At 38.7% G+C, this 25,959-nt stretch overlaps 1 protein-coding gene across 2 annotated transcripts in view; it reads left to right on the top strand.

The window, feature by feature from the left end:
* LOC132817538 (diacylglycerol kinase beta) overlaps positions 1 to 25,959 on the top strand; it is a 519,975-nt gene that overhangs the window by 138,315 nt on the left and 355,701 nt on the right. For both annotated transcript variants that reach the window (XM_060828035.1, XM_060828034.1), the window contains exon 5: positions 8,267 to 8,432. In XM_060828035.1, the coding sequence (XP_060684018.1) occupies positions 8,267 to 8,432 (166 nt within the window). The remainder of the gene's footprint in view (positions 1 to 8,266; positions 8,433 to 25,959) is intronic.

The following is a 25,959-nucleotide window of genomic DNA, read 5'->3' as shown; positions in this document are numbered from 1 at the left end:
TTTTCCCACATTATATTTCATTTTGCCCACTTACTTAACCTACCAATATATATCTGTAAATTGCTTGTATCCCTTTTTGTAACCTGCCTTTCCACATATTTCTGTCATCTATAAATTTGACTATAGTGCATTTGCTTCCTTTCTCCAAGTCAGTAATATATATATTGTAAATAGTTGCAATCCCAGCACTGATCCCGTGGAATCTCACAGGTCACCTACCTGAGAAAGAACCCCTTATCCCCATTCACTGTTTCCTGCCCATTCGCCAATTCTCTCTCCATGCCAATATACTAGAACAACACCATGGGTTCTTATCTTTTGACTAACCTTTTGTGAGCTAGCTTGTTGAACACCTTTGGGTATTCAAATACAGCACATCCATGAGTTCCCCTCTATCCACTCTGGTTGAGACTTCCTTCTAATACACTAATAAATCTGTCATGCATGATATCCCTTCCATGAAGCACTGCTGACTCTAGATTATGATTTTCCAAATGCACTGCTATTATCTCCTTAATAATTGATTCAAATTCTTATCCATCAATAGATGTTCGGCTAATCAGTCTATAATTACCCACTTTCTGACTCCCTTTTTGAATAAAGTTATCACAGCTGCAGTTTAACCACCTGCTGGTGCTTCTCCAGAATCCAAGGAGTTTTAGAAAATTATAGCTAATGCATCCACTATCTCAGTAGCTACTTCTTTTAGGATTCTACGATGCAAGCCATCAGGGGCAGAGGACTTATCTGCTTTTAGCCACAGAAGTTTAATATTACTTCTCTAATGATAGTATTTAGTTCCTCCCCCTGTATTCTTTAGTATTAATGGGGCATTTGAAGTATAAGTGGAGACTGATGCAAAATACCTGTTTAACTCCCCTGCCATTTTCTTGTTCCCCAAAGCAGTCTTCCCAGATTCATTTTCTAAGGGACCTATGTTCACTTTGACCTCTCTTCCTTTTAATGTATATAAAGAAACACTTCATTTTTTTTTTTGTTTTTTTTTATATTCCTTGCTAGTTTGCACTTTATTCTTTTCTATCTTGTTTTAGTCATTCTTTGGTTTCTGAATTTATTCATAATTTAATGGAGAGCTATGAATTGCATTTCTTCAAGGAAAAAATACAAATAGCAAACCTGTCATGAGGAAATTAGGCTGCTTATGTCTGTTTTTAATGTATTTCATTGTTCTAGGTTAAAAACCTGCCATGTTTAATAAGCCAAGTAATTCTACATTCTTGAAAAATATTGTTGACTCTTCTTTTTGGGCAAAAAAAGAACAATTGCATGTTAATATGAAATAGTTAAAACAATACGCATCACACAGTTTACGCTGTAACAGTAATGGTCATGCCAGTCACAACCAAGATAAAATACATCTTAGTGATTAATCATCAGAATTATAGTTTGGTCCCCTCACATCTTCATCTAACTGTTTCATTATCACATAGTTATCCTTTATCCAGGAATAGCTATCAGACAAATGAGCATAAGTATTACATTGTCACAACATATCAATCGCAATCACTCCTGAATACAGTTTTGTCCTCTACATAATGTATATGCCAATTAATCAACTGATTATTTTTTAATTATGAACCAAAATTGGTTCATCTATTACTTTAATTCAAGATAAAAGAAGTAACATCAATTAATATAACAACATTTTTCTAGGTGTTGCTTTTCACTGGAAAGTGAATAAATCTCCTGTGACCTGATATAGTGAGTAGAAGTCAATGATCGTTTATTAATTGACAATACATTAGCAGTGATTTACATCATACAAGAAGTTGAGTTTTTCTTAATAAAGTACAGAGGGGTCAGTATCCTTGCTGGGTTAAAATTCCAATGGATAGTGCTTGACAGTAACATAATTGAAATGTTTACAATATCTGTATCTTTTAATTTGTGTTTGAAAGACAAACTTCTTTCTTTCACTCTGTCATACTGTCTGAAGTAAATAAGGGGAGTTTTAAAGAGAGCAAACAAGGCTGTTTAAGTTGCTTGCAAACAGTTAAATCCTCACAAGATTATGTTGGATGAAGACCTATGCATCCTCCACCATCTTCTAGATTTCTTTTGGTGGTGATGCAAGTGAGCAGAGCACCAGCCCATTGGAGCTGTTGCATAAGTATTGAAAATATTCATGGAGGTCATGAACTTCCACTTTTTAAATGTACTGGGCTTGATGCCAGCGAACCCATTTCCTGGACTGTCAGTAACTCACCAAGGTACGTATGATAACTGCACCGTCAGAGTCTGTTCCTTTGATGAAATGGAAGAGTTGCATCCAAGACCAGGGGAGAAGCTGGTGCAACACAATACTACTGAGAGTATGCATTCACTGCTTGACAACTTCTTGGAAGTAAGATCACGTGTCTTGTACTTCCCTGAACTGAGGAACAGGAGGAGTGACACCAGCTCCATCTCCTCAGCCCCATGCTGCTCCACACAGTGAAAGGGATGGATGCAGAGATCCAACTTTGAAGGATACAAAGCCCAGCTGCTTTTTTTACAGGCAGAGAATCCACTGTCTGAATGTGTGATGTCCAGTGCTGTGTGAGACCGATTATTTCATGGTGAGTTGTCGTTGACATCTGCAACTTCGTGGGCCAGCACCAGCTCCTTGATGGGAATTAAGAATGCCTGGGAATTCACTGAAAGCCCTATCCTCACCTCAGTCTATGGTGATCTGATGGGTTGCTCAGTGCTATTCTGCAAGGAGAGAAGGCTGCATTGTGAGTTTTAGAAATGGATTTTGTGGAGAGGAGGAAAGGGCAACGTTTGGGAAGGAAAGAGAGAGCACAACAAACTGCTGAGGTTCAGTCTAGTCTGAAGAGTTAGGGATTTGAGAAGGAACTTGGAGAGAAGAATGAACAGACTTGCAAGTTGTCAGTCGGAGGGGTGTGCAGAGCAATTCTGGAAAATGATATCAAATGTGAAAATGTTATACCTCTCCCATTTCTGGCATGCCTGAAGTCCTTGATTATTTAGATGCATCGCCTCCAGGTTGGAGGGACCACACTTTTACTGCTGATTTCCTTGGTAATTTCAATTTGTGCCTGCTCAGTTATAGAGGTTGCCTGCTTCCTCCAGTCTTCAAAAACCATTAGCTCACCACAATGCCTCAGATCCTGCATCAGGACCTTCAGGAAAGAGTCAGACATTTGGGAAGTAGTAGTCTCCATTCTCCTCTACATTTCTGTGGTTGTTTCAGTTTCAGAATCCCTTGGACAAGTGATTCTGAAACTGAAACAAAAATCTCCTTGACAAGAAATCCTTCCTTTGACAAAACACTCATCCCATCTGTCCTCTCCAATTGCTTGGAGAACCCAGTGATACTAATACTTTGACTTGATTGAAGAGCCATAGCAAAGCCTATTCCAGTTGTCAACAGGCTTCTGATCCATTACTGTCCTCTCCATTTCGGCAGGAACCATCGATTGAAACTTCAGCCCACTGGTTAGATTCTATTTTTAAAAGTTGACTTATAATTCTGTTCATTCAACGGAGATCCATGTACTAAAATTTCAATTCCAAACACACCATAGATACACTGAGATAAACTAAAACGAGGCATGTTTTGACTTTTCAACTTGGACAAATCTTAGTTGAAAAGTAAAATAAATAATTACCTTTCTTCATGTTTGAGGTGGGTCAGACACGGCTTCATGCCTTTTTGCTTTAGGCATGATTAACTTTCTCTTTAAAAAGAAGCATCCACATAAACTTCGTCTGAATAAATCAAAATATTTTAATCAGATTTTCCTTTTGAACAATTAAAATCAATAAAAAGAGATCCACTGGAAGCTAAAAACATTTTCTCACTCGAGCTGACAGAATACTATTTTCATTGATTTTCCATTTCTTTGGGGGCTGCAAATTATTTCTTCGAGAAAAAAGTCTCTGAGAGTACAATTTGGTTTTGTCACATAAAGTTGGATGTTGTCTCACTGTTTTTAAATACAACAGGCAAATATGTTGCATTCACAGTCAGATTTATTCAAATTGTTCAAAACATATGTTGAGTGTTTTGCAGTTGCTTTGGAAACATACACGTTGTAGCACCTGAAGAAACATTCTTCTTGGAGATTTCATGATAACATTGTGGTAGGATTAATCATCTCCGTTGAATTCCTATAGAAACAAATGTGACAAGAAGATATTATTCAATTTGTATAGTATATTGGTGGGGCAACACTTAGAATATGCAGGAGATTCTGAAATCTCGTAAAGGGTTCAGGGAAGCGGCTAGGAAAGATTTCAATTGGCACTTAACCTATCCAAAAGAAACACAATGATGCTTGGAAGCCATGGAAAAATTGAGTTGATTGTCAAATTGGCCTCCCTTCTCCAAGACATTTGAAATTATTCTGACCTTTCATACGATCCATTGCTGTTGGCAAAAGAAAAGATGAACTGAACTGATCAATTTTGAACTACCAGCATGTACCAATATGCCACAAAACACACTTGGTTAACTCCAGCTAGTAATGCTACATTTATTTTTCAAAAATGTTTGACCTAGAAGTACCTGCAACCTATTGTTCACTTTAATGTACACTTCAGCCTTACTATAAATAGGTTCATCAGAGCTAGATGTATGCTATGTTATTGGAAACAATTGCTGCATACCATAACAATTATTATTACTATTTTATTTTTAGTTACAATGAACATTCACACCAATTCACTAGAGCTCAATTGGGGAAATCACAGTCGATGAAGTGTTGAATAATTAGTATTGGAGTTTACAATTAGCGTTTATGCTGTCACTTTGCTCTGGTGTAGGTTTCCTTGTGATACATGCAGCTAAATGCTGAGCATATCCTGCTGAATCACCAAAAAAGTTCAAAGAAAGTACAGCACTCAACCCAAAATTAAGCAAATACACTTTGTGTATAGAGAGGGTTAGTCTATCTGAATTGTGGAAAAGTATTGTTTCTTTTAACATACAATTTGTAACTAAGTTTGAATATTCGTGAACTGCATTATCATCTTAATTATGATCTGCTTGTTAAAAGTAGAGAAACAACTTTCTTGACTGTAACTAGGGAATGATTGAGTGTACTTCCTTCCTGATTTTATAATGGCATGGCTGAAAATTGAGTGAATCTTGACCACAATGTCATAAGTACAGAAATTTAAAAAACACACAACACCAGTTATAGTCCAACAGGTTTGTTTGAAAGAACAAGCTTTTGGAGCATTGCTCCTTCATCACTTAGATTGGGGCTGTAGGTTTTGAATCATTAATATGCAAATCCCAAAGCTACTTTCAAGTCACATTCCCGGGATAACCAGGTTTTATTTTAAAAAATGACATTATCAGCTAAGAAAGTGCACTAACGGTATGAGGTTGGAGTCAGTCTGTATCCCAACCATGGGTCAGACGAGTTTTGTTTCCAAAGTAGGAATCGATAAAATGTCACAGTCAGTCCGTGTGACATTTCATAAATCCCTACTTTGGAAATAGAACCAGTCTGGCACAAGGTTGGGATACAGACAGACACTAACCTCACGCCTTTTAATGTATTGTCTGAGCTGAGATATCACCTTTTTCAATGAAACTTGAAGTTACTTCAGGAATATGACTTGAAAGAAGTTTCGGGATTTGTATATTAATCAATCGAAACCTGAACCCTCATCCTAAATGATTAAAGACTTAACAGCAATCTAGGTTTGTTCAATGCATTGCATCAGTTGTACGACACTTTGATGTTTTACGATAAATCTTGTCCCCTATACTCCTGCTGAAAATGTGTTGCTGGTTAAAGCACAGCAGGTTAGGCAGCATCCAAGGAATAGGAGATTCGACGTTTCGGGCATAAGCCCTTGCCTGATGAAGGGCTTATGCCCGAAACGTCGAATTTCCTATTCCTTGGATGCTGCCTAACCTGCTGTGCTTTAGCCAGCAACACATTTTCAGCTGTGATCTCCAGCATCTGCAGACCTCATTTTTTACCCTATACTCCTGCCCCACTAACTTCCTGACAAAGGAGCAATGCTCCAAAAGCTTGTACTTCCAAATAAACTTGTTAGACTATAACCTGGTGTTGTGTGATTTTTAACTTTGCCCGCCCTGGTCCATCACCAGCACTTTCACATCGTAAGTACAGAAATTCAATTAAACAAAAATGCTGTAATAATTAGGGCTGCAAATAAATTGGTTCTAATGAAGCTTCACAATGAATAGGAGTATTGCTGGAATATACTCAATATTCACTGTATTCAAGAAAAATACATTTTTAGATTTAAGGTCATTTAGTGGCTGGGGGGAATGTGGGAATATGACATTGGGATAGAGGGTCCACTATAATTTATATTGAATGGAAAAGCAGGTTTGAAAAGCTGAATGGAGAATCAATGTTTCGGACAAAAGCTCTTCATCAGTGTTCTCTGGACAGTAAAACAAGGTAGATTTGGGTTCCCTTTCCTCTTGCAATTCAGTCAGCTTTTGTGAGAATTGCAGGGGGTTTGGGCTGTCGTAGCTTGCTGGGAATCACTTGCTATGTGCAGCTGCAAAAGTGGTTCTTTACTGGTTGAGGAAATAGAATGTCATCACCATTCATGAATTATACCACAGCATGAGTCAACAACTTCAAGAGAAGAAACAAAAGGAAAAACAGATTTAATAAAGATAAGTTTAGAATCTCTTAATAGACATACAGAACATTTCAATTTGCAAGTGGATGTTTTTGTGGCTAGCAACCTATTGGGATTGCAAAGTAAAATCCATAATTTCAACCTAAGTAAAGACTGGCTTGAACTGCAATATTATTAGCTTTTATTTCTCTGTGATGTGCAGTGTCTTGCATTTATGGCAGTAATAGAGGGAGTTTAAAATTGCATTGTAAAAGTGAAAGAATAAATGTCAAGTCCTAAGATAAGTTATATATGTCACTTTGATTTCTTTGAATTTTGAAACGATTGGTGTTTTTATAACCTATTCAGATTCAGTATTTAATGCATTTTTTTATAAGCATTGCTTAAAAGTAGTTAATGCTTTGCACTGAGTTCTGTGGGCACAATATTGTTTACCATTTTTCATACAGTGCACCTTTTTCAGGAAACAATTAAAATGAATTATACCAGCAAGTTTGTATTAGAACACTATTCAAAAGATGTGAACGCTTTGGAGAAGATGCAGAAGAGGTTTACCAGGATGCTACCTGGATTGGAGTGCATTAGCTGAAAGGAGAGGTTGGACAAACTTGGATTGTTTACACAAGTGTGTTGGAGATTGAGGTGCGAACTGACAGAAGTATATACAATTGAGAGGCATGGATAGGGTGAATAGTTGGAGTCTGTTTCCCAGGGTGGAAAGGTCAAATAGGAGGGCATGTAGCTTTAAGGTGAGAGGGGCAAAAGTTTAAAGGATATGTATGAGGAAAGTCTTTTACACAGAGGGCGGTGGTGTCTGGAATGCACTTCCGGGGGAGGTTATAGAAGCTGATACAAGAGCACTATTTAAGAGGCATTTAGACAGACAGAGAATAGAGGGATATGGACCATGTGCAGGCAGATGGGATTAGTTTAGAACAGCGTCATAGTCAACACAGATATGGTGGGTCGAAGCACGGAGGGTTCTATGTTTTAGCAACTCTGTTATGTTAAACTGATTACTTGCACCACAGGTAGAATTAGCGAATAGACTCTTAAGATTATACAGCTGCAGTTAATAAAATTTAGTAATCTGAAAAATTAGTAATCCAAAGCCTGCTGCAGAGCATTAATCCATACTTGCTGTACCTTTTCCTTGTAATATGTCTGTGCCATGCAGACTACAATTTTGATTTTGTTTTGTGTCACCACATACAGGATGAGTATTAAGATATTGACTGAAAAGTTTCCTCAAATACATGGTTAATGCAGGTTGCAATGTGTTCTACACTGTTCATGTACATGGACATACATGGAATAGTGTAGGTTAGATGGGCTTCAGATTAGTATGACAGGTCGGCGCAACATCAAAGGCCGAAGGACCTGTACTGTGCTATAATGTTCTATGTTCTATTTCATTTGGAAGTATTAAGCCACAATAATACAGGTATATGGGGTATAGCAATTTGCAACATCTAATTGCTTTTACTAAATTAATGATGCATTAAAATAGGTGTGGAAGACTTGTGACCCAAGAAATGTGCCTTTCAAAATAATTTCATTTATGACAAAACCTGGTACTGTTTACTATTCTATATGAAATTGAATGAGTTGTTGATTTTGGATGCTGTTTGATTCATGTAATTTTTTTTCTTGTCACCAGCCAATAGACTATGAAGGTTTCAAATTATTCATGAAGACATATCTGGAGGTGGAAATACCAGAGGAGCTCTGTCAGCACTTATTCATGTCTTTTAAAAGGAAGACATGCCAAAATTCACCAGAATCCCAGAGGCATGGCTCAAGCAATTCACAGTTCAACCTGTTGGGTAAGGACTAGAGCTAATGTGGTATCAAATTTCTAGAAAACCTAATGTAGAAATGGTGAATTTTAGAATTGGGATCACAGGAATATGGGAAAGCTGTTTGCATATTAAGAAATGTGATTGGTTATACTGTTGTCTCATATTTGGTTATGGTTTGACCAAGGCAAGTTAGTGTGCTTTTGCAAAACAAAGTTTAAGACTACCTATTATTTTTCTTTAAGCAACTAAACTGTTCAGAACATCATGATTTGCATACCTTCAGAAGGCAGTTAAGGTGTCTTATTCAGAAACATCAGTGCAATTCAACTTTTGATTCAAATTCATCAATACACTATCGTCTGGAAAATTACAGTTTAGTTGCCAATGTGTGTTACTGTTTAAAATGGTTACAGCAACCAGTATTTGAACATCGTCTTCTCTGTTAGTAGCAGTTGCTATCTCCCATTTTTCCCAAAGAAGAATGTTTTATAATGAAAGGAGACATTATCTAGAAAATCCGCAATGCCAAAGTGAAGAGCTTTTTTTGTGAAAGATTGTTGTAATTTAACATTTCTAGCACTGACGTGATTTTGTTTTGTTAAGGTCAGAGTACTACTTTAGCAGATTGCTTGTGTGTTTAATGTTACCACATAAGAGATTGACTAGCTTTTTCTGTGCTGTGACCATGTCAATATTTCCATTTTGCATTACTATATGGCTACAACACCATTAGGTCAGGCTATTTTTAACAAGCTATTTATAACTGCTTGCCTTTCCGACATGGTGATATGTTTTGGAGGAAGAAGGGAGTACAAGAACAGTACATTAGGCACTTAAGATAAAAAGTGAAACTAAAGCATTTAGTTAATTAAAGTGGGAGGCGTAACAAATGTATGAGTAAAACATATAACAAAAGAGCAGGTTAGGTAATGTGATCCACTTAAGTTGCTTACACAAAGATGTTGCAATGTACTTTCAGTATTGCCTGTCACATTTTCCCTCTATAACTGTCACACATTCAAAGCCACGACACACCAACCGTACATGCCCACTACACTGCCTACTCACTTGCACAGAAGACTTTCCCACCAAACTGACAGCTGGTCAGTTCCGTATCCCATGATACCTGCCCCTTACATTCCAGGAGGAAAATGGCCCACAATAAGACAGAAAGATTCAAGACTGTTAGTGAGCTGCCCAACATTATGCTCCTCAGTACTATCTTAAGAAAATCCTGACTCCAATTGTCCAAAGTGGCTCAATAAAAATGAAAGAACTATGGATGCTAAAAATCAGAAGCAAAAACCGAAATTGTTGGAAAAACTCATTATGTCTGCCAGGATCTGTGGAGAGAAATCGGAGCTGAGGGTTTGGGTTGAGTGACTGTTCCTCAGAATTGTCTAAAGTGGCTGACTGTTTCCAAGGCTCTGGACTGATATCGAAGTACACTCATGACTTACTACCAGGACCTCTGAACAAAGGCTATCCCTGTTGACTCGACTGAGGCCTGCTGTCAACAATACAAGCTTCATGGTTTTGTGTTTGCAAGGCAGTGGTACATTGAGCCTGGTATTTCTGTCTCGGGGGTTGGAGGGTGAGGTTGTGAAGCAAAGTGCAAATTAAAAAGCAATGCAAGGCAGAGATGCAGAGAGCATCTAGGTGCATGCAAGGACAATGACAGCAAGTGATGAGCCCAAATGTGCAGCCTGTTCTAGTCTTTGAGGTGTGTACCCTTGAGCATAGTGTCCTTGCTGTAATGTTAACATGATAGTTGCTGGTGCAGCATAGAAGAAGATAATTGTCCTGTAAGTCAATCAGAATTGTGCCATAGGAATTCTGAGCAGCTAGCATCTGTCAGATGCTAATGTCTGAGCACATGGGTGCCTGTGGCTGCTGCCTAAGGAGCATACCCAGGGATGTTGGTGTTCTGTTTCCAACATGGAGGTAGTTCAGATCAAGTGGAGATGATTTTCATCTCATGCTGTAAGGAAAGTAGGTTAGTAGATCCTCCCTAATACTAATCTTCTCAAGTTATCTCAATTTGGGAGTCATTATTTTGGATGGCAAATTAAACTTCTAATATCTTATTTAAGAAAGCTGACACTGAGAAATGTATAGGCCAGTTCTGAAGATTCAGAGGGCTCAAGGCATTGACACTGTTTTCTCTCCACGGAAGTCGCCACTCCAGAGTTTCTCCAGCAATTTATGTTATCTCATTTGTTTCGGATTTCCAGTATCTGCAGGTCTTCAACTATATAATACAACATCAGCCAGTTAGCCTAACATCTGATGAGAAATTATTCATTAATAATTGAACATAGAGTGACCAAACACCTTGAATATTTTCACTTGTTCAGAAAGACCTTGCATGGATTTGGAAAGGGCAGGTTATTCCTGTCAACTCTGATCATTAGTTTTAAAATGACGACTAAAGTAGAAAATGCCTAGTGCTACAATTTTGGTGAACACCTGTAACTTTTTTTAATAATAAGATAAAATCCAAAATCCCAGTTATTTACCAGAAGAATGAATTTACCAGATTTCACACTTTTGAAAGCAGAAGTAGTTCTGCTACACAGGAGTCAAACAAAGCAAACACTAAATCCTGGTGTTAAATGGCCTCCTAATGGTCTTCGTGCTGAATGTTGACATCTCGGTCTGAATATCACCAATCCGCTGACGATGTTGTCATCAACCTATTCTCAGTGTTTTTAGTTTACTTGTGTTACACTGGTACCCTCAAGTTTTGGGTCCTTGCCTCTTTGTATAGTTTCAGTCTACTCAAACGTTTTGGTTTTTAAATCTCAGTTTCAGTTTTTTAGAAGCTGGGCTAATATATTTTCTTTCTTGGTTTCCTTTTTCAATTGGAATCTGCTTCAAAAAACCCAGAGTTTAAAAGCACAGATTCTATCACACCATTATGTGAACTTATCATCACCATATGATAAACAGCACCTATGAGAAATTTTCTTTGTTAACATTGAAGTTCGTGGAATTGAAGGTTGATTTGGTTTGGAAATCGGCTGAGCAACAGGAGACTGATCAGAGTAGTTGATAGGTGTTTTTTGTTTGCATGATGTGACTACTGATCACCTATAAATATGTGTTGGGGCCTTAATGACTCACTATTTATGAATAAATTGGGATGAAAGCCACATGTGGCAAAAATATGAATATGGATGGCACTGTAAACCATGCCAATGGAAGCAGCAAATTCCAAAGATATTGATGGATTAAATAAATGGGCAAAATTGTGGTATATGTTAGAAGGTGGATTCTCACCACAGCCTAAGTTGATGTATGAGCTATCTGGTAGATTGACTGCCATCATCCTCTTTCCTGGTAGAAGCCTACAGAACCTGTATGGTCTAGTTTGGCAGGGGAATGCTACTGATAAGACACAGGAGAAGTCAGTAATTTAGCCCACTGATGATCTGTACATTCAACGACAGAATCCTCAACTCCATTTTCATGCCTTTTCCCCCATAACACATGACTGATTCAGCACATTCAATGCTCAGATAGATATTTAATGATTCAGTCTCTGCAGTCCTCTGTGGTAATTAATTCCACTGATTGGCTACCCTCAAAGAACTTCCTCCTCATCTCAGTGTTAAATTGGCTCTCCTTTATTCTGAGATGATACCCTCTGCTCCTCCCTGGACTCTCCCACAAGGGGAAACATTTAAGACCGAGATGAGGAAGAATTTCTTCTGAGGGTTGAGAATCTCTGGAACTCCTTGCCACTGAGAGCTGAGGGCAGACTCCTTGTGAATATTTAAGGTTGAGATAGATTGTTGATCAGTAGGAGTATGAAGCAGTTATAGAGAAAGGACAGGGAAGTGGATCACGAGAAATGTCAGGTAAGCCATGGTCCTATTGAAGACTGAGTAGGCTCAAGAGGTTGAACAGCCTACTCCTTTTCCTATTTCTTATGGACCCCTTACTCTGAGATTATGCTTCCGGTCCTGGTCTCTCTCTCTCTCTCACACACACACGATAGTCTAACGAAAAGAGGCTGTTGTCTTCAGCAACATGTAATTTGTTGCATGATAGGCAACTGGGTACAAGTTACATTGATATGATAGACAGAGTCTCAGTAACAATGAAGGAGATCTTCATGTAGGTCTTACTCCTTTGGGTAGTTCTTTTCCCTCAGTCCATTTGGCATCATCATATTGGTCAATGCTTAATGCAGTGCTTGGTATTATCCATTTTCAGACCCATTCATCCTTCAATCAGAATAAATGTATTTCAGTCTCTGAAAATGTGAAGTCATCCTCTTTAGAATAATGCAATGGAACAAAATGCTTTTTAAATGATAAACTAAGAAGAAATTGAGGTTTCTTATCTTTGTATCTATCCACAACATGCAAATAATCAAATTGATCAATACAACTCAGCCTTCGCAAAGGACTAAAATGGAAGTGCTTGGAAGTCATGCTACAGCTACACAGAGCCTTAACTGAATCATGCCAAAGTTCTTCTGTTCACTTTTGAACACCACACCTTTGAAAGGGTGAACAGCATAGATTTACCATATTAATGCCTAGACACCAAAGGCTAAATTATGAGGAATGTTTATGCCAAGTAGAATTGTATTCCCTACTTTTGCAAGGTTTCATATTGAACTGAGCAAAGTTTTCAAAAGATTGACCAGAACAGAGAGGGCAGAGGGAGAGAAATGATTTTGACTGAATTTTGGGAATTCTAGGACTTTGGGCATAGTTAAAAATTAGAACCTAAACATTAGAGTCTGAATTTCAGAAGCATTACTACATCCAAGATTGTAATTACCTTTCTCAAAAGACAATTGATGCTAGATCAGCTGTTGATTTGAAATTTGAGATTGATAAGTTAAGAAATGTAATGATAAAAGCCCAATAGGTTGAAAATTGGCCATAGTGTTGTTGAATGTCAGAACAGGCACTGAATAAATGGCCTCAAATTCTCATTACTTTAATTGTGTGCACTTTAACACTAACTTCAATGGCTGTCTTAACTGCAAGCAAGTATTAAAATCCAGTTCATTCCTATACCTAACTCATGTTCACAGATGTCCTTGCATTTACGACTCAAGCCACTGAAAAAAACACTCTTTAAATATTCATTTAGTTCTTCTGACCATAACTGTATGTATTTGAATATGATAGTGGTGCATTAAAAATTTATACCATCCAGGTCAGGAGCTCCTTATGCTTGCATGGCAATCTGCTAATTAAAAATGTTTGTTGCAGACTGTGCCAGTATTGGTACACACAGATGTTCAGTTTTAAAATGTTGAAATATCAACAGATGACAAAAGAATTAATGAAGGGCACTGAAACGTTAAAGGTTGTTGGCAGTCAGTTAGCAGTCTCAGCAGCCTGGAAACTCAATTAAAAGGATTCATGAATCATGTCAATATGACAGCTGTAATTTCAATTTGGAAGTTCTGTTTATTAATGAGAAATATCAGCATAAATTAATGGATAACATCATGTATGTTTCAAAATGGATTTCACCTGCTGCTAATTATTATCACAGACTCAGACAGTTAACATTTTTAATTACCTGAGTTCTCCCTCAAAATTACGCCCTATTAAAGGACAAATCAGTTTTCAAAATGAGCTGGAAAGAGAAAAATATTCACTTTAATATAATGATGGAAGATTTCGAAAAGCAGTGTCAAGTTTTCAGTTACGTCTGGGGTAATATTCGGTTCATTTGTCATGTTTTTGCCAATGGTATGAAAGCATTATCTGGATGTATTGCAGAAGCTTCTAATTCTGAGGCATTAGACGGTGGGAGTGGCCAACAAAACTGGTGTAAAACGGCAAAAATTGACAGCATGGTCAACCTGCCTGATTGTCTTTCCATCAATTAGTATCATATTTCTCTCTCATACCATACTTTATTCAGCTCATTGTCTAGTTGTCTTTATCTCTCCAATTCACATTTTATCACAGTAAATGTGCAATTTATATTCAATTTGTTTTGTTAGTATCTGATCACCTGAATCTGATAAGTTTTTTTAAGCAATTAGCTGGTTTTTACAGAGCTTCTACTAAATCTACTATGCAATACAACAATGTAATATCCAACCAAATCTGGAATTGTCCAAATTCTTGGTGTTATTTTAGTCCAACAACAAGATACACCTTGGTGACTAGTTGTTGGCTTCTGACCTTCAAGTATATTTTTGGTTAAAATAATTAAAATAAAATTGCTTGAAGTCAGTAAATTCTTTACAGTCCATAAGTAATTCAAAACATTTATAAATTGACAGTATTAAAATTATTCAGCAAATTTATTTTTGTAAATTTGAGTGAATTAAATGGTCTATTTATTTATTTCTGGCTTGAGACACCAGATTAAAATAGTCATCCTTTGCTTTAAAAACCAAAACCATCATTTTTTAAAAAACATTGTTTTTGCTAATGTTCCTTAAGATTCTATAAATCCTCCTCTGTAGTACTGGCAAATCGTTCTGCAAGGATGTTTATTCAGGTTGTCATCAGTTGCAACCCACCTGGTCTACACAGATTCCATTTCCCGCTGAACAGGTCCCAATTTCTCAGGAACATAAAGCCCCTCGCACCCACTTTTTCATCTACTCTCCGAAAATGCATGAAATTCACTCTACTCAACGCAACAATAATGTAATATCTAACAAATAGCGTAATGTTTGTCCAACAAGGATGTGGCACTGTAGATAATTAGCATTTACTACCTTTAAAATCTTATTTGCTGTTTTTTTTTGCTAGCTACCTAAACTTTGCCTGGAGGAACACAACCTCTTTTTACGATGTAATCATTGATACCAAGCTGGACTCTGATCACTGGCTGTTCCCTTTATCCTTCTCCCCCTCTAGACTGCTCTGCAGTTGTCATCCCTGACCCTGGTACCAAGGAGGCAACATCTTCAACATGCCACCCTAGATTCAGCAGGAATGTGGCAGGAGAAAACACGGTCTACTCTCCTAATTATGAGAATCCTCCTCTCTATTGCTTTTCCAATCTTCCTTCTGCTGTTCCTCCTTCACAGATGAGTTGATCATTGAGCTACAAACCTGGCTCTGGCCATACTTACAAGACGATTCTTCACTCTTACCAGTATAACTGGTTGGAGAGCAAGTCTGCCAATCATCCACTTCCTCTTTGCCTGCCTACCCTTAGGCTGAAAGTTGGCCATATCTAGAAACCAGTTATCCATGAAACTCAGCCTCAGCGTTGTACCTCCGTAATGCCAACTGCATCCAACATTTTGGGAAGCTAAGATCCAAAACACAGCTGGCATCACTTGCCTATCTGGCTACCCAGGATACAATAAATGCCCTGGACTTCCTACTTGAACCAGGATGCGCACTTCATGGATCTGCAAGGCTGTGCCATATCTGTAATGATATATTAATTGACATTTTCTGAATAAGATCACAACACTGCCCCTCATCAAAGCATCTCTACTCCAGGGCTTCTCTCAGACTAATTAGCATTATTACTGCTACATGGAAACAATTTCACCCTGCTATGCTCTTTGTTGACTTCCCTTTGATATTCTGCAATCCTCATCATTTACTGTTTGGATTTTAGCTCATACTTTTATACAGGTGGAGTTGGATGATGCGGAAAAGGTGAAAATAGTTGGTTTTAGCATAGATGTAGGATCAAAAGCTTGTCTCAGATTAACAAGATTGTGATTTAGTCTGAGCAACTGTTAGGAGATGGGTGGAGTTGAGGGTTAGGGAATGAAGTAACTGGTTTTAGTACTTACACAGTCATAGAGATGTACAGTACACGAACAGACCATTTGGTCAACTTGTCCATGCTAACAAGAATTTTCTATAAATGAGCATGAGAATTACAAAATACTCTGGGATAGAATATGGAGTGAGTGGTCATTTTAATTCAAATCACTTTGTTAAGTATGCTTTTTCTGTTGTGGGGTTTGATTGATTAAAATGGCACACATTGCAACATTAATTACTTTTGGCTCTTTTTAACAACTTCAACATTAAAATTATTCAGCTCAGCGAAGACTTCACAGAAGTTGACAGATTGAGCCCATGTTATCAGATTCATTCTTTCACACAATGTGTGAACTGAGCCACTTACGTTGCATTACTTTTCAAGCTACTGTTTTTTCCCGTAATCTCTTTCATCCTTCTGTTATGTTCCTACATGGTGAAGTTAGAATTTATTCACCTTATAGATTTAATATGTACAGCTTTTTGTACATCTGTGTGTTACTATATCTCTATTTTGCCTATTATTTGATTATGTTTTGCCTTTCTGTTGGCTAAGTAATTAGAGAAAATGTGATTACTTGCTCCATTCATTTGTTCATTTGATTGCATGCAATCAATTTAAAAATCAAAGTTCTTTGTACTTAACTGTACAAAATAATTTTTGTTCATTTTATGTATTGTTCTCTTTACTTGCTGGGTCAAAAATGGTTATAAAGATAAGCCCAGCAGTTACAGACCGGTCAATTTAACTTGGTGATAGAGGAACATTTGGAAATAATTATTTGAGATAGGATTAAGAGTCACATGGAAAATGTGTTGAATTTAGAAGAGGATGAATTCATCAAGATGAAAATAGTCCAACTGACATACTGGAACCTTGTATTAAAGAGGTAGTGGAGAAAGTTGATGAGGGCAACTTCTGTTCGTGTTGTGTATATTGATATCCTGCAGTAATGTAATGTGACTGAGAACATCAGTCTCTAACAGTCATCTTCCTTTGTGTTGTGGAATGCCTTTCCCATGATTCCCGTTGATGGCAGTACATGTCACTCTTAGTCAAATACTGTCTAGATGTCAAGGGCAGTCACTCTGTGGAATTCTGTTTTGTCAATGCTTCAACAAAAGCTGACATGAGATCCGAAACTTAGTGTCCCTGGAGAAAAACAAATCAAGGGGCAAGTGCCAATATAACTAATAAATTGTAAGAATGTTTTGTAAATGAAATAAAAATAACTTACACTTTCCATCTACAGTCAGAATTCTTTTTAGTTTAGTGTTTTATAATTAGTTTTTAAAATGATTGAAAGTATTTTTAATAATTCTTGATTTTTTTCAATAAAATGACATGAAGTAACCACTGAATGATTCATTTCTAAATGTGGTTAATATAATCCTGATTTGTGGGTTTGTGCATATGAAATCAATGTTTATACATCATCTAAAACATGTTCTAACTGTCAAGGCAATTTCATCAAAATAATAAAATTTGGATGCGTTTTGAGTGGCTAACCAATAAAACTGTTGCAATGGACATTGTGGTTATTGGTTAGCTTCAAAGAACATTCGATTTCAATTAAAATGTTGATGTACTATGAAATGTTGTTCATTCGTTCAGACAGGTAGATATTGCTAGCATTTATTTCCACCTTTAACAGTCTTCAAGATGGTGAAGGTAACCTGCCTTCCTGAATCATAGTCCTGTAGTCCATGCGGTAGAGGTATGCTTGCAGTGCATTTGAGCCAGCGATGTAAAGGAACAATGTTATGGTTCTGAGTTAGGATTGTGTGTGACTTGTTGGGAAATGAATGTAATGATGTTCCCATGTGCCTTTTGAAACTTGTTTTTGTTGCTGGTTAGGTGAACATCTCTTACTCCTCCCCAAATGACTTTGAGTAGACTTGGTGAGCCACCTTCTTGAACCACTGGAATCTTTGTGGTGTCGGTGCGCTCTCAGCATTGTTAGGAAGAGATTTCTAGGATTTTAACCCAGTAACGGTGAGGAAACGGCATTATAGTTCTGTGGTGGTGTACATCTTGGAGGGGAATCAGTGGGTGGTGGTATTATTCCATTGCCCTTGCCTTTCTAGCTGATAGATGATCTGGGTATGGAAGGTGTTATCCAAAGAGCTTTGATTTGCTGCAGTGTATCGTGTGTGCAACATACACTGCATCCACTGAGATTCAAAATAACGGAGTTTTTTTTAAAAAGATAGATAGAACATAGAACAGAGAGCATTACTGCTCAGTACAGGTCCTTCAGCCCTCCATGTTACAACAACCCCTGGAACCAATTTGAAAACCATCTAACCTCCACTATTCCATTCTCGTCAATATGCCTATCAGATGACCATTTAAACGTCCTTAACATTGACAAATCTACTACTGTTGCAGGCAGTGCATTCCACACACTACTCTCTTAGTAAAGAAACTACCTCTGACGTCTGTCCTATATCCATCTCCCCTCAATTTAAAGCTATGTCCCCTCGTGCAAGCCATTGCGATCTGAGAAAAAAGGCTCTCACTGTCCAATCTATTGAACCCTCTGGTTATCTTATATGCCTCAATTAAGTCACGTCTTCTCTAGTGAAAACAGCCTCAAGAAACCTCAGCCTTTCTTCGTAAGACCTTCTCTCCATACTAGGCAACATCCTATTAAATTTCCTCTGAACCTTTTCCTAAGCTTCCACATCCTTCCAATAATGCAATAACCAGAACTGTACGCAATACTCCAAATGTGCCCACACCAAAGTTTTGTAAAGCTGCAGTGTGACCTCATGGTTCTGAAATTCAATCCCTCTACCAATAAAAGCTGACACACCTTATGCCTTTTTAACAACCACATCAACCTGGGTGGCAACTTTCAGGGATTAATGTACCTGGACACAGATCTCTCTTCATATTCCTGATGAAGGGCTTATGCTCGAAACGTTGAATTCTCTATTCCTGAGATGCTGCCTAACCTGCTGTGCTTTGACCAGCAACACATTTGCAGCTGTGATCTCTGCTCATCTACACTACCAAGAAACTTACCATTAGCCCAGCACTCTCTTTATTCCAGTTGCTCCTTCCAAAGTGAATCACCTCACACTTTTCCCCATTAAACTCCATTTCCTACCTCTCAGCCCAGCTCTGCAGCTTATCTATGGCCCTCTGTAACCTACAACATCTTTCATCACTATCCACAATTCTATCGACCTTAGTGTCATCCGCAAATTTACTAATCCATCCTTCTACGCCCTCATCCAGATCATTTATAAAAATGACAAACAACAGTGGACCAAAACAGATCATTGTGGTATGTCACTAGTAACTGAACTCCAGGATGAATATTTTCCATTAACTACCACCCTCTGTTGTCTTTCAGCTAGCCAATTTCTAATCCAAAACACTAAATCACTCTCAGTCCCATGCCTCCTCTGTATTTTGTGCAATAGTCTACCGTGGGGAACCTTACCAAAAGCCTTACTGAAATCCATATACACCATATTAATTGCTTTACCCTCATCCACCTGTTTGGTCACCTTCTCAAATAACTCATAAGGCTTGTGAGGCACAACCTATCCTTCACAAAACTGTGTTGACTATCCCTAGTCAATTTATTCTTTTCAAGATGATTATAAATCCTATCTCTTATAATCCTTTCCAACACTTTATCCACAACTGAAGTAAGGCTCACAAGTCTGTAATTTCTAGGGTTGTCTCTCCTCCCCTTCTTGAACAAGGGAACAACACTTGCTATTCTCCAGTCTTCTGGCACTATTCCTGTAGACAATTACGACATAAAGACCAAAGCCAAAAGCTGAGCAATCTCCTCTCTGGCTTTCCAGAGAATCCTGGGATAAATCCCATCCAGCCCAGGGACTTATCTATTTTTACACTTTCCAGAATTGTTAACATCTCCTCCTTATGCACATCAATCCCATCTAGTCTAGTGGTCTGTATCTCAGTATTCTCCTTGACCACATTGTCTTTTATTTCTAGTGTGCAAACTGACAAAAAGTATTCATTTAGCACTTCCCTAGCTCCTTTGACTCCACACACAATTTCTCACTACTATGCTTAATTAACCCTAATCATACTCTAGTCATTCTTTTATTCCTGATATACCTATTGCAAGCCTTAGGGTTTTCCTTAATCCTATCCACCAATGACGTCTCCTGGCTCTTCTTAATGCTCTCTTTAGGTCTTTCCTGGCTAACTTGTAACTTTCAAGTTCCCTAACTGAGCCATCACATCTCATCCTAATATAAGCCACCTTCTTCCTCTTGACAAGAGATCGAACTTCCTTAATAAAACCACTGCTCCCGCGCTCGACAACTTCCTCCCTGCCTGACAGGTACATACTGATCAGTTGCTGTTCCTTGAGTAAGCTCCACATTTCAACTGTGCCCATCTCCTGTAGTTTCCTTCCCCATCCTATGCATTCTAAATCTTGCCTAATCGTATTGTAATTGCCTTTGCCCAGCTATAACATTTGCCCTGCAGAATATGCCTAACCCTTTCCATCACTAAAGTAAACATAACTGAATTGTGGTCGCTATCACCAAAGTGCTCTCCTACCTCCAAATCTAACACCTGGCTGGGTTCATTACCTGGATGGAGCACATATCAAGGGATTGCTTTCTTCTGTATGGTGTCGTGCTTCTTGCATGTTGCTGGAAATGCAGTCATCTAGGCAACTGATGTGTATTCTTTCACACCTCTGATATTTATGGTGCATGGGCGTCAAGAGGTAAAATACTTGCTGCAGAATTCCTAGACTCCAACTTGCTCTTGTAGCCATAACATTTACACAGCTGGTCCAGTTCAACTTCTGTTTAATGGTGCTGTTACCTAGGATGATGATTGTGCAAAATTCAGTAATGATCAAGCCATTGAAATTTATGGGGTGATAGTTAGATTCTGTTACCTCAGAGATGTGATGTATTAAGTTCTGATTTCCTGCAGTCTTGGCCGGGGAAAAAGGGAATCTTGCTTTTGTTTCAAATAGAGAGCACGGTTATCAATGTTCTCTGCTCGTCTTTGCAATTATGCTTAACTAGCTCATGTGATTTATATCAATTGCAATTATACAATGAACTTCATTTTGTTGAGACAAATACTGCTGCTTAAAACTCACTAGTGGTTGATAGTCTATTGTTGATGACCAGATACCCAGTAAGGAGTATCATGCTGGAACAAGGGTAGTATCCTTCCCTCTGGGCTACAAGGCCACGTCCCACCTGCTTTAGATGTATGTATTGTAGCAGGTTGATTTAAATGTTTTTACAAAGGAGGATTGGTGGCAGCACTCCACCCCAACCATTAGATGATTGAGCTTGATTATCGAGTCATAGAGATGCACTATTCATATACCCATCCAGTGACTTCACTTTCAAGAAGCTGTGAACCTGCACTCCAAGGTCTCTTTGTTCAGCAACACTCCCTAGGACCTTACCATTAAGTGTATAGGTCCTGCTAAGATTTGCTTTCCTAAAATGCAGCACCTCACATTTATCTGAAATCAATTCCATCTGCCACTCCTCAGTCTATTGGCCCATCTGATCAAGCTTATATAACATGGTGATATTTAAGCAATTATCACTATGTAAAACAACAGTGGAAAAAGACATTGGACCCTAGAAATTCATAAGACAGGCGAGCTTACCTCTTTAAAAGCTTTACTACTTTCAGAATATTTGTCAGTCATGGAGTTTAATTCAGATAAAATGGAGTTTAATCAAGTTAAATGCGAGGTGCTGCATTTTGGGAAAACAAATATTAGTAGGACTTATACACTTAATGGTAAGGTCCTAGGGAGTGTTGCTGAACAAAGAGACCTTGGAGTGCAAGTTCATAGCTTCTTGAAAGTGGAGTCGCAGGTAGATAGGATAGTGAGGAAGGCGTTTGGTATGCTTTCCTTTATTGGTCACAGTGTTAAGTACAGGAGTTGGGAGGTCATGTTGCGGCTGTACAGGACATTAGTTAGGCCACTGCTGGAATGTTGCGTACAATTCTGGTCTCCTTCCTATTGGAAAGATGTTGTGAAACTTGAAATGGTTCAGAAAAGATTTACAAGGATGTTGCCAGGGTTGGAGGATTTGAGCTATAGGTAGAGGCTGAACAGGCTGGGGCTGTTTTCCCAGGAGCGTCGGAGACTGAGGGGTGACCTTATAGAAGTTTACAAAATTATGAGGGGCATGAACAGAATAATTTGGCAAAGTTTTTTTTCCTGGGGTGGGGTAATCCAGAACTAAAGGGCATAGGTTTAGGGTGAGAGGGGAAAGATATAAAAGAGACCTAAGGGGCAACCTTTTCATGCAGAGGGTGGTACATGTATGGAATGAGTTGCCAGAGGAAGTGGTGGAGGCTGGTACAATTGCAATATTTAAGAGACATTTGGATGGGTATATGAATAGGAAGGGTTTGGAGGGATATGGACCGGGTGCTGGCAGATGGACTAGATTGGGATGGTATATCTGGTCGGCATGGATGAGTTGGACTGAAGGGTTTGTTTCCATGCTGTACATCTCTATGATTCTGACAGTTGCCAGCATTCGAGCAAACAAGCATTTGGGAGAATGTGTAAAAGGAACAACCGAGGAGCAGCATTCCAGACTAAAACCTTCAATTCAGATATGATGGAGGGAAGATCAGAAGTCAGGATCTTCACTAATGATTGCCCAGTATGTTCAAAATGTAACATTGTGTCATCGCAGAAGCTGTCCATGCGATTGTGATTACTGGCAGTTGTCTCCTGTGATGGGAAAATTGTTGGCTGCATGATCAAGAGAATTGTTCTCAGTAGCCAGGCTTATTAATCTGGAATTGTATTGGAGTGAAAGGAGTTGGCCTTGGGAACTACTGTGCAGCCTTGATGATCACAAGCAAGCCTCTCACAATGCTGGAATGTCTTTAGTGGCTGGTTGGTGAAAAAGCAGAGCATGGCTTCTTATCTGGAGTTAGCTGCAGCACTCGCAGTAAGCAAGTCAGACCCCTGCACAATAACCGTGTCCAATGCTGTCGTGAGAGTTTTGTGCCCATTTTAGACAAGGCTTGCCAGGGAGGCTGTCCTGTGTTCATGCCCTGGAGCTGCTGCCAATGTTCATTTTGTAGTAAACCCAAGTCTGACCTTGCCAGAGAGAGATTTATCCAGACCAAGTAGCTGTAATAAGCTGACACTGCTTTATACTAGGTTTTGAAAATATAATTTCTTTATCACATGAGTATCTTCAGATCCGTTTATCATTCATTTCCTCTCCTCTCCAGGATCCCTTGCCTTTTCGAATTGTGCCTTTTCGAATTGTACCTTTCTTTTTGAAGAAAACATGAACTCTTTGGTTGGTACAGAAATGTTAAGCAGGCACAATTGACAATTAACAAGTCATGAATAAGGTTTTCTTTCCATTCAGTCTTCTGTTTATAGTAGTTTATAAATGGGTCGTAATTAAATTGCTAGAGGCCATTATACAAGATTTGGTCGAACAGTTCGAAAATAGTAGCAGGATTAGGCAGAGTCCGCATTGGATTGTGAAAGAGGAATCATGCTTGATAAATCTACTGAAAGTATTTTTAGGATGTAGCTAGTAGAATTAACAAAGGGAAGCCAGAGGATTGAGTTTACTTGGACTTTCAGAAGGTTTTTGATAAGGTCTCACATACGAGACTAACATGTAAACATAAAGCACATGAATTGGGGTTAGTATATTGAGAAGGTGAGAGAACTGGTTGCCTGTCAAGGAACAAAGAAATAATTAATGGGTCTTTTGTCTTCAAAGTAGCAGTCAGTGACTTGTGACCTACCACAGAGATAAGTACTTTGATCCCAGCTATGCACGATATAGATTGACAATTTAGATGAGGCAACTAAAGGCAGTTTCTATCCACATACTCCCAGGTTGACTCCAGACCCAAGAACTTTAATTCCTGAATTGATACAACCCCTTGTGTTATTCTTGGAGGTCCATGCCCCTATCCCACATAGATAACAAAGATATCCCCGTGCATCTTCAAGTTTGCAACAACGCAAAGCTTGATGGAAGGGTGAGCAGTGAGGAGGATGCAGAGGTGTTTCACTGTACAAGCTGCGTAATTGTGCAAATGCATGGCAGATGCCATGTAATGTGGATAAATGTGAGGTTATCCACTTTGGCAGCAAAAAGAGAAAGGTAGATTATTATCTGAATGGTGATAGATCGGGAAAGGAGTATGTACAATGAGAACTGAGTGTCCTTCTATACCCGTCGCTACATGTGAACATGTAGTTGCAGCAGGTGATGAAAAAAACAAATGTATGTTGGCCTTCCTATTGAGAGGATTAGAGTACAGGGGCAGGGATATCTTGCTGCAATTGTATGGGCCCTTGGTAAGATCACATCTGCAGTATTGTGTGCTGTTTCAGTCTCCTTACCTGAGGAAGGATGTTCTTCCTATTGAGGGAGTGCCACAAAGATTTACCAGACTGATTCCTGGCGTTAAAGGATTGATGTATAAATAGAGATTGGATTGTTTAGAGCTATATTCATTACAGATTAGAAGATTGAGCAGAGATTTTCATAGAAACCAATCAAATCTTAACAGGACTAGACAGGATGAATGCAGGAAGAATGTTTCCAATGACTCAGAAGTTCAGAACCAAAGGTCACTCTAAGGATACAGGGTGAGCCATTTAGGGCTGAGATGAAGAGGAATTTCTTCACCCAGAGAGTGGTGAGACTATGCAGTTTTCTTTCACAAAAATAGTAGAGGTCAAAACATTGAAAGCATTCAGGATGGAGTTTGGGGTAGTTGTTGGGGACTAAAATGACCGAAGAGTATGGCAAGAAATTAGGAATAAGATACTGTGTTAGATGATCAGCTATGAACTATCAGTTATCAGCAGATTCAAAGGGCTGAATGGCCTGCTCCTCCCATTTCCTGTGTTTCTATGAATGTGCATCCTGTGGTTATTATAATTCAGTTTGTAAAACATTGGAAAGATTATGTTCCACAGCAAATATCCAGATCAGTTGTTCTCAACAATTTGAGATTTTGCACATTAATGGGTTAGTGGACAAAACCTATTCAGATTTGTCTCTATGGTGTTTTGTGCAGACAAGCAGACATTCAATGAGCACAGGAGAAATAACATCATTAGGACAGCTACTCAAGCTGATATCCTCCTGTGAAGCATTTCTTTAATCTGCTGTATAAATTGAAGTGCTTTACCCATCATGTTTCTGTAAATCTCTAGCTTTTCCTCACAAAAGAATGCCCAGCTGAGTTCTGTAGCTTTTAACCAACATCTGTTTTTTTTTCTCTTGAGCACCTGCCATTGCCCTCCATCTTCAGTTCTTTCAAGCTACCTGGTGTAGCTTATATGAAGCTATCACATACTTCCATACTTAGAAAAGCTGTTAATTTATTGGAAGCAATTCAGAGAACATGTACTAGACTAATGACTGGAATGAGCAGATTGTGTTAAGGTACTCTGGAATATATTTTTAGGTTTTTTTTTACCTGGTCGAATTCCTTCTAAAACAGTCTATTCCATGACTGGTGCACACTGTTCAGATTATTGAGCCAGGCTGCCACCCCTTAGTCATAGTGTCCTACTTTCAAATGGAACAACCTTCCTCAATCCTAATGTCATAAAGTACAGTCCCTCCTCCTCAAAGCGACAGCCAAGTGAAGTACTGATCAGCCACCTGCCCACTAATTTGTGGGCGGCAGGTGGCATAGTGGTTAGCACTGCTGCCTCACAGCGCCAGAGACCCAGGGTCCATTCCCGCCTCAGGCGACTGACTGTGTGGAGTTTGCTCACCCTGTCTGCGTGGGTTTCCTCTGGGTGCTCCGGTTTCCTCCC

This window comes from Hemiscyllium ocellatum, chromosome 7 (genome assembly GCF_020745735.1).
Source record: "Hemiscyllium ocellatum isolate sHemOce1 chromosome 7, sHemOce1.pat.X.cur, whole genome shotgun sequence".
NCBI lineage: Eukaryota > Metazoa > Chordata > Chondrichthyes > Orectolobiformes > Hemiscylliidae > Hemiscyllium > Hemiscyllium ocellatum.
Note: the sequence above shows the minus strand (reverse complement) of the source record. Positions and strands in the feature narration are given on the sequence as shown.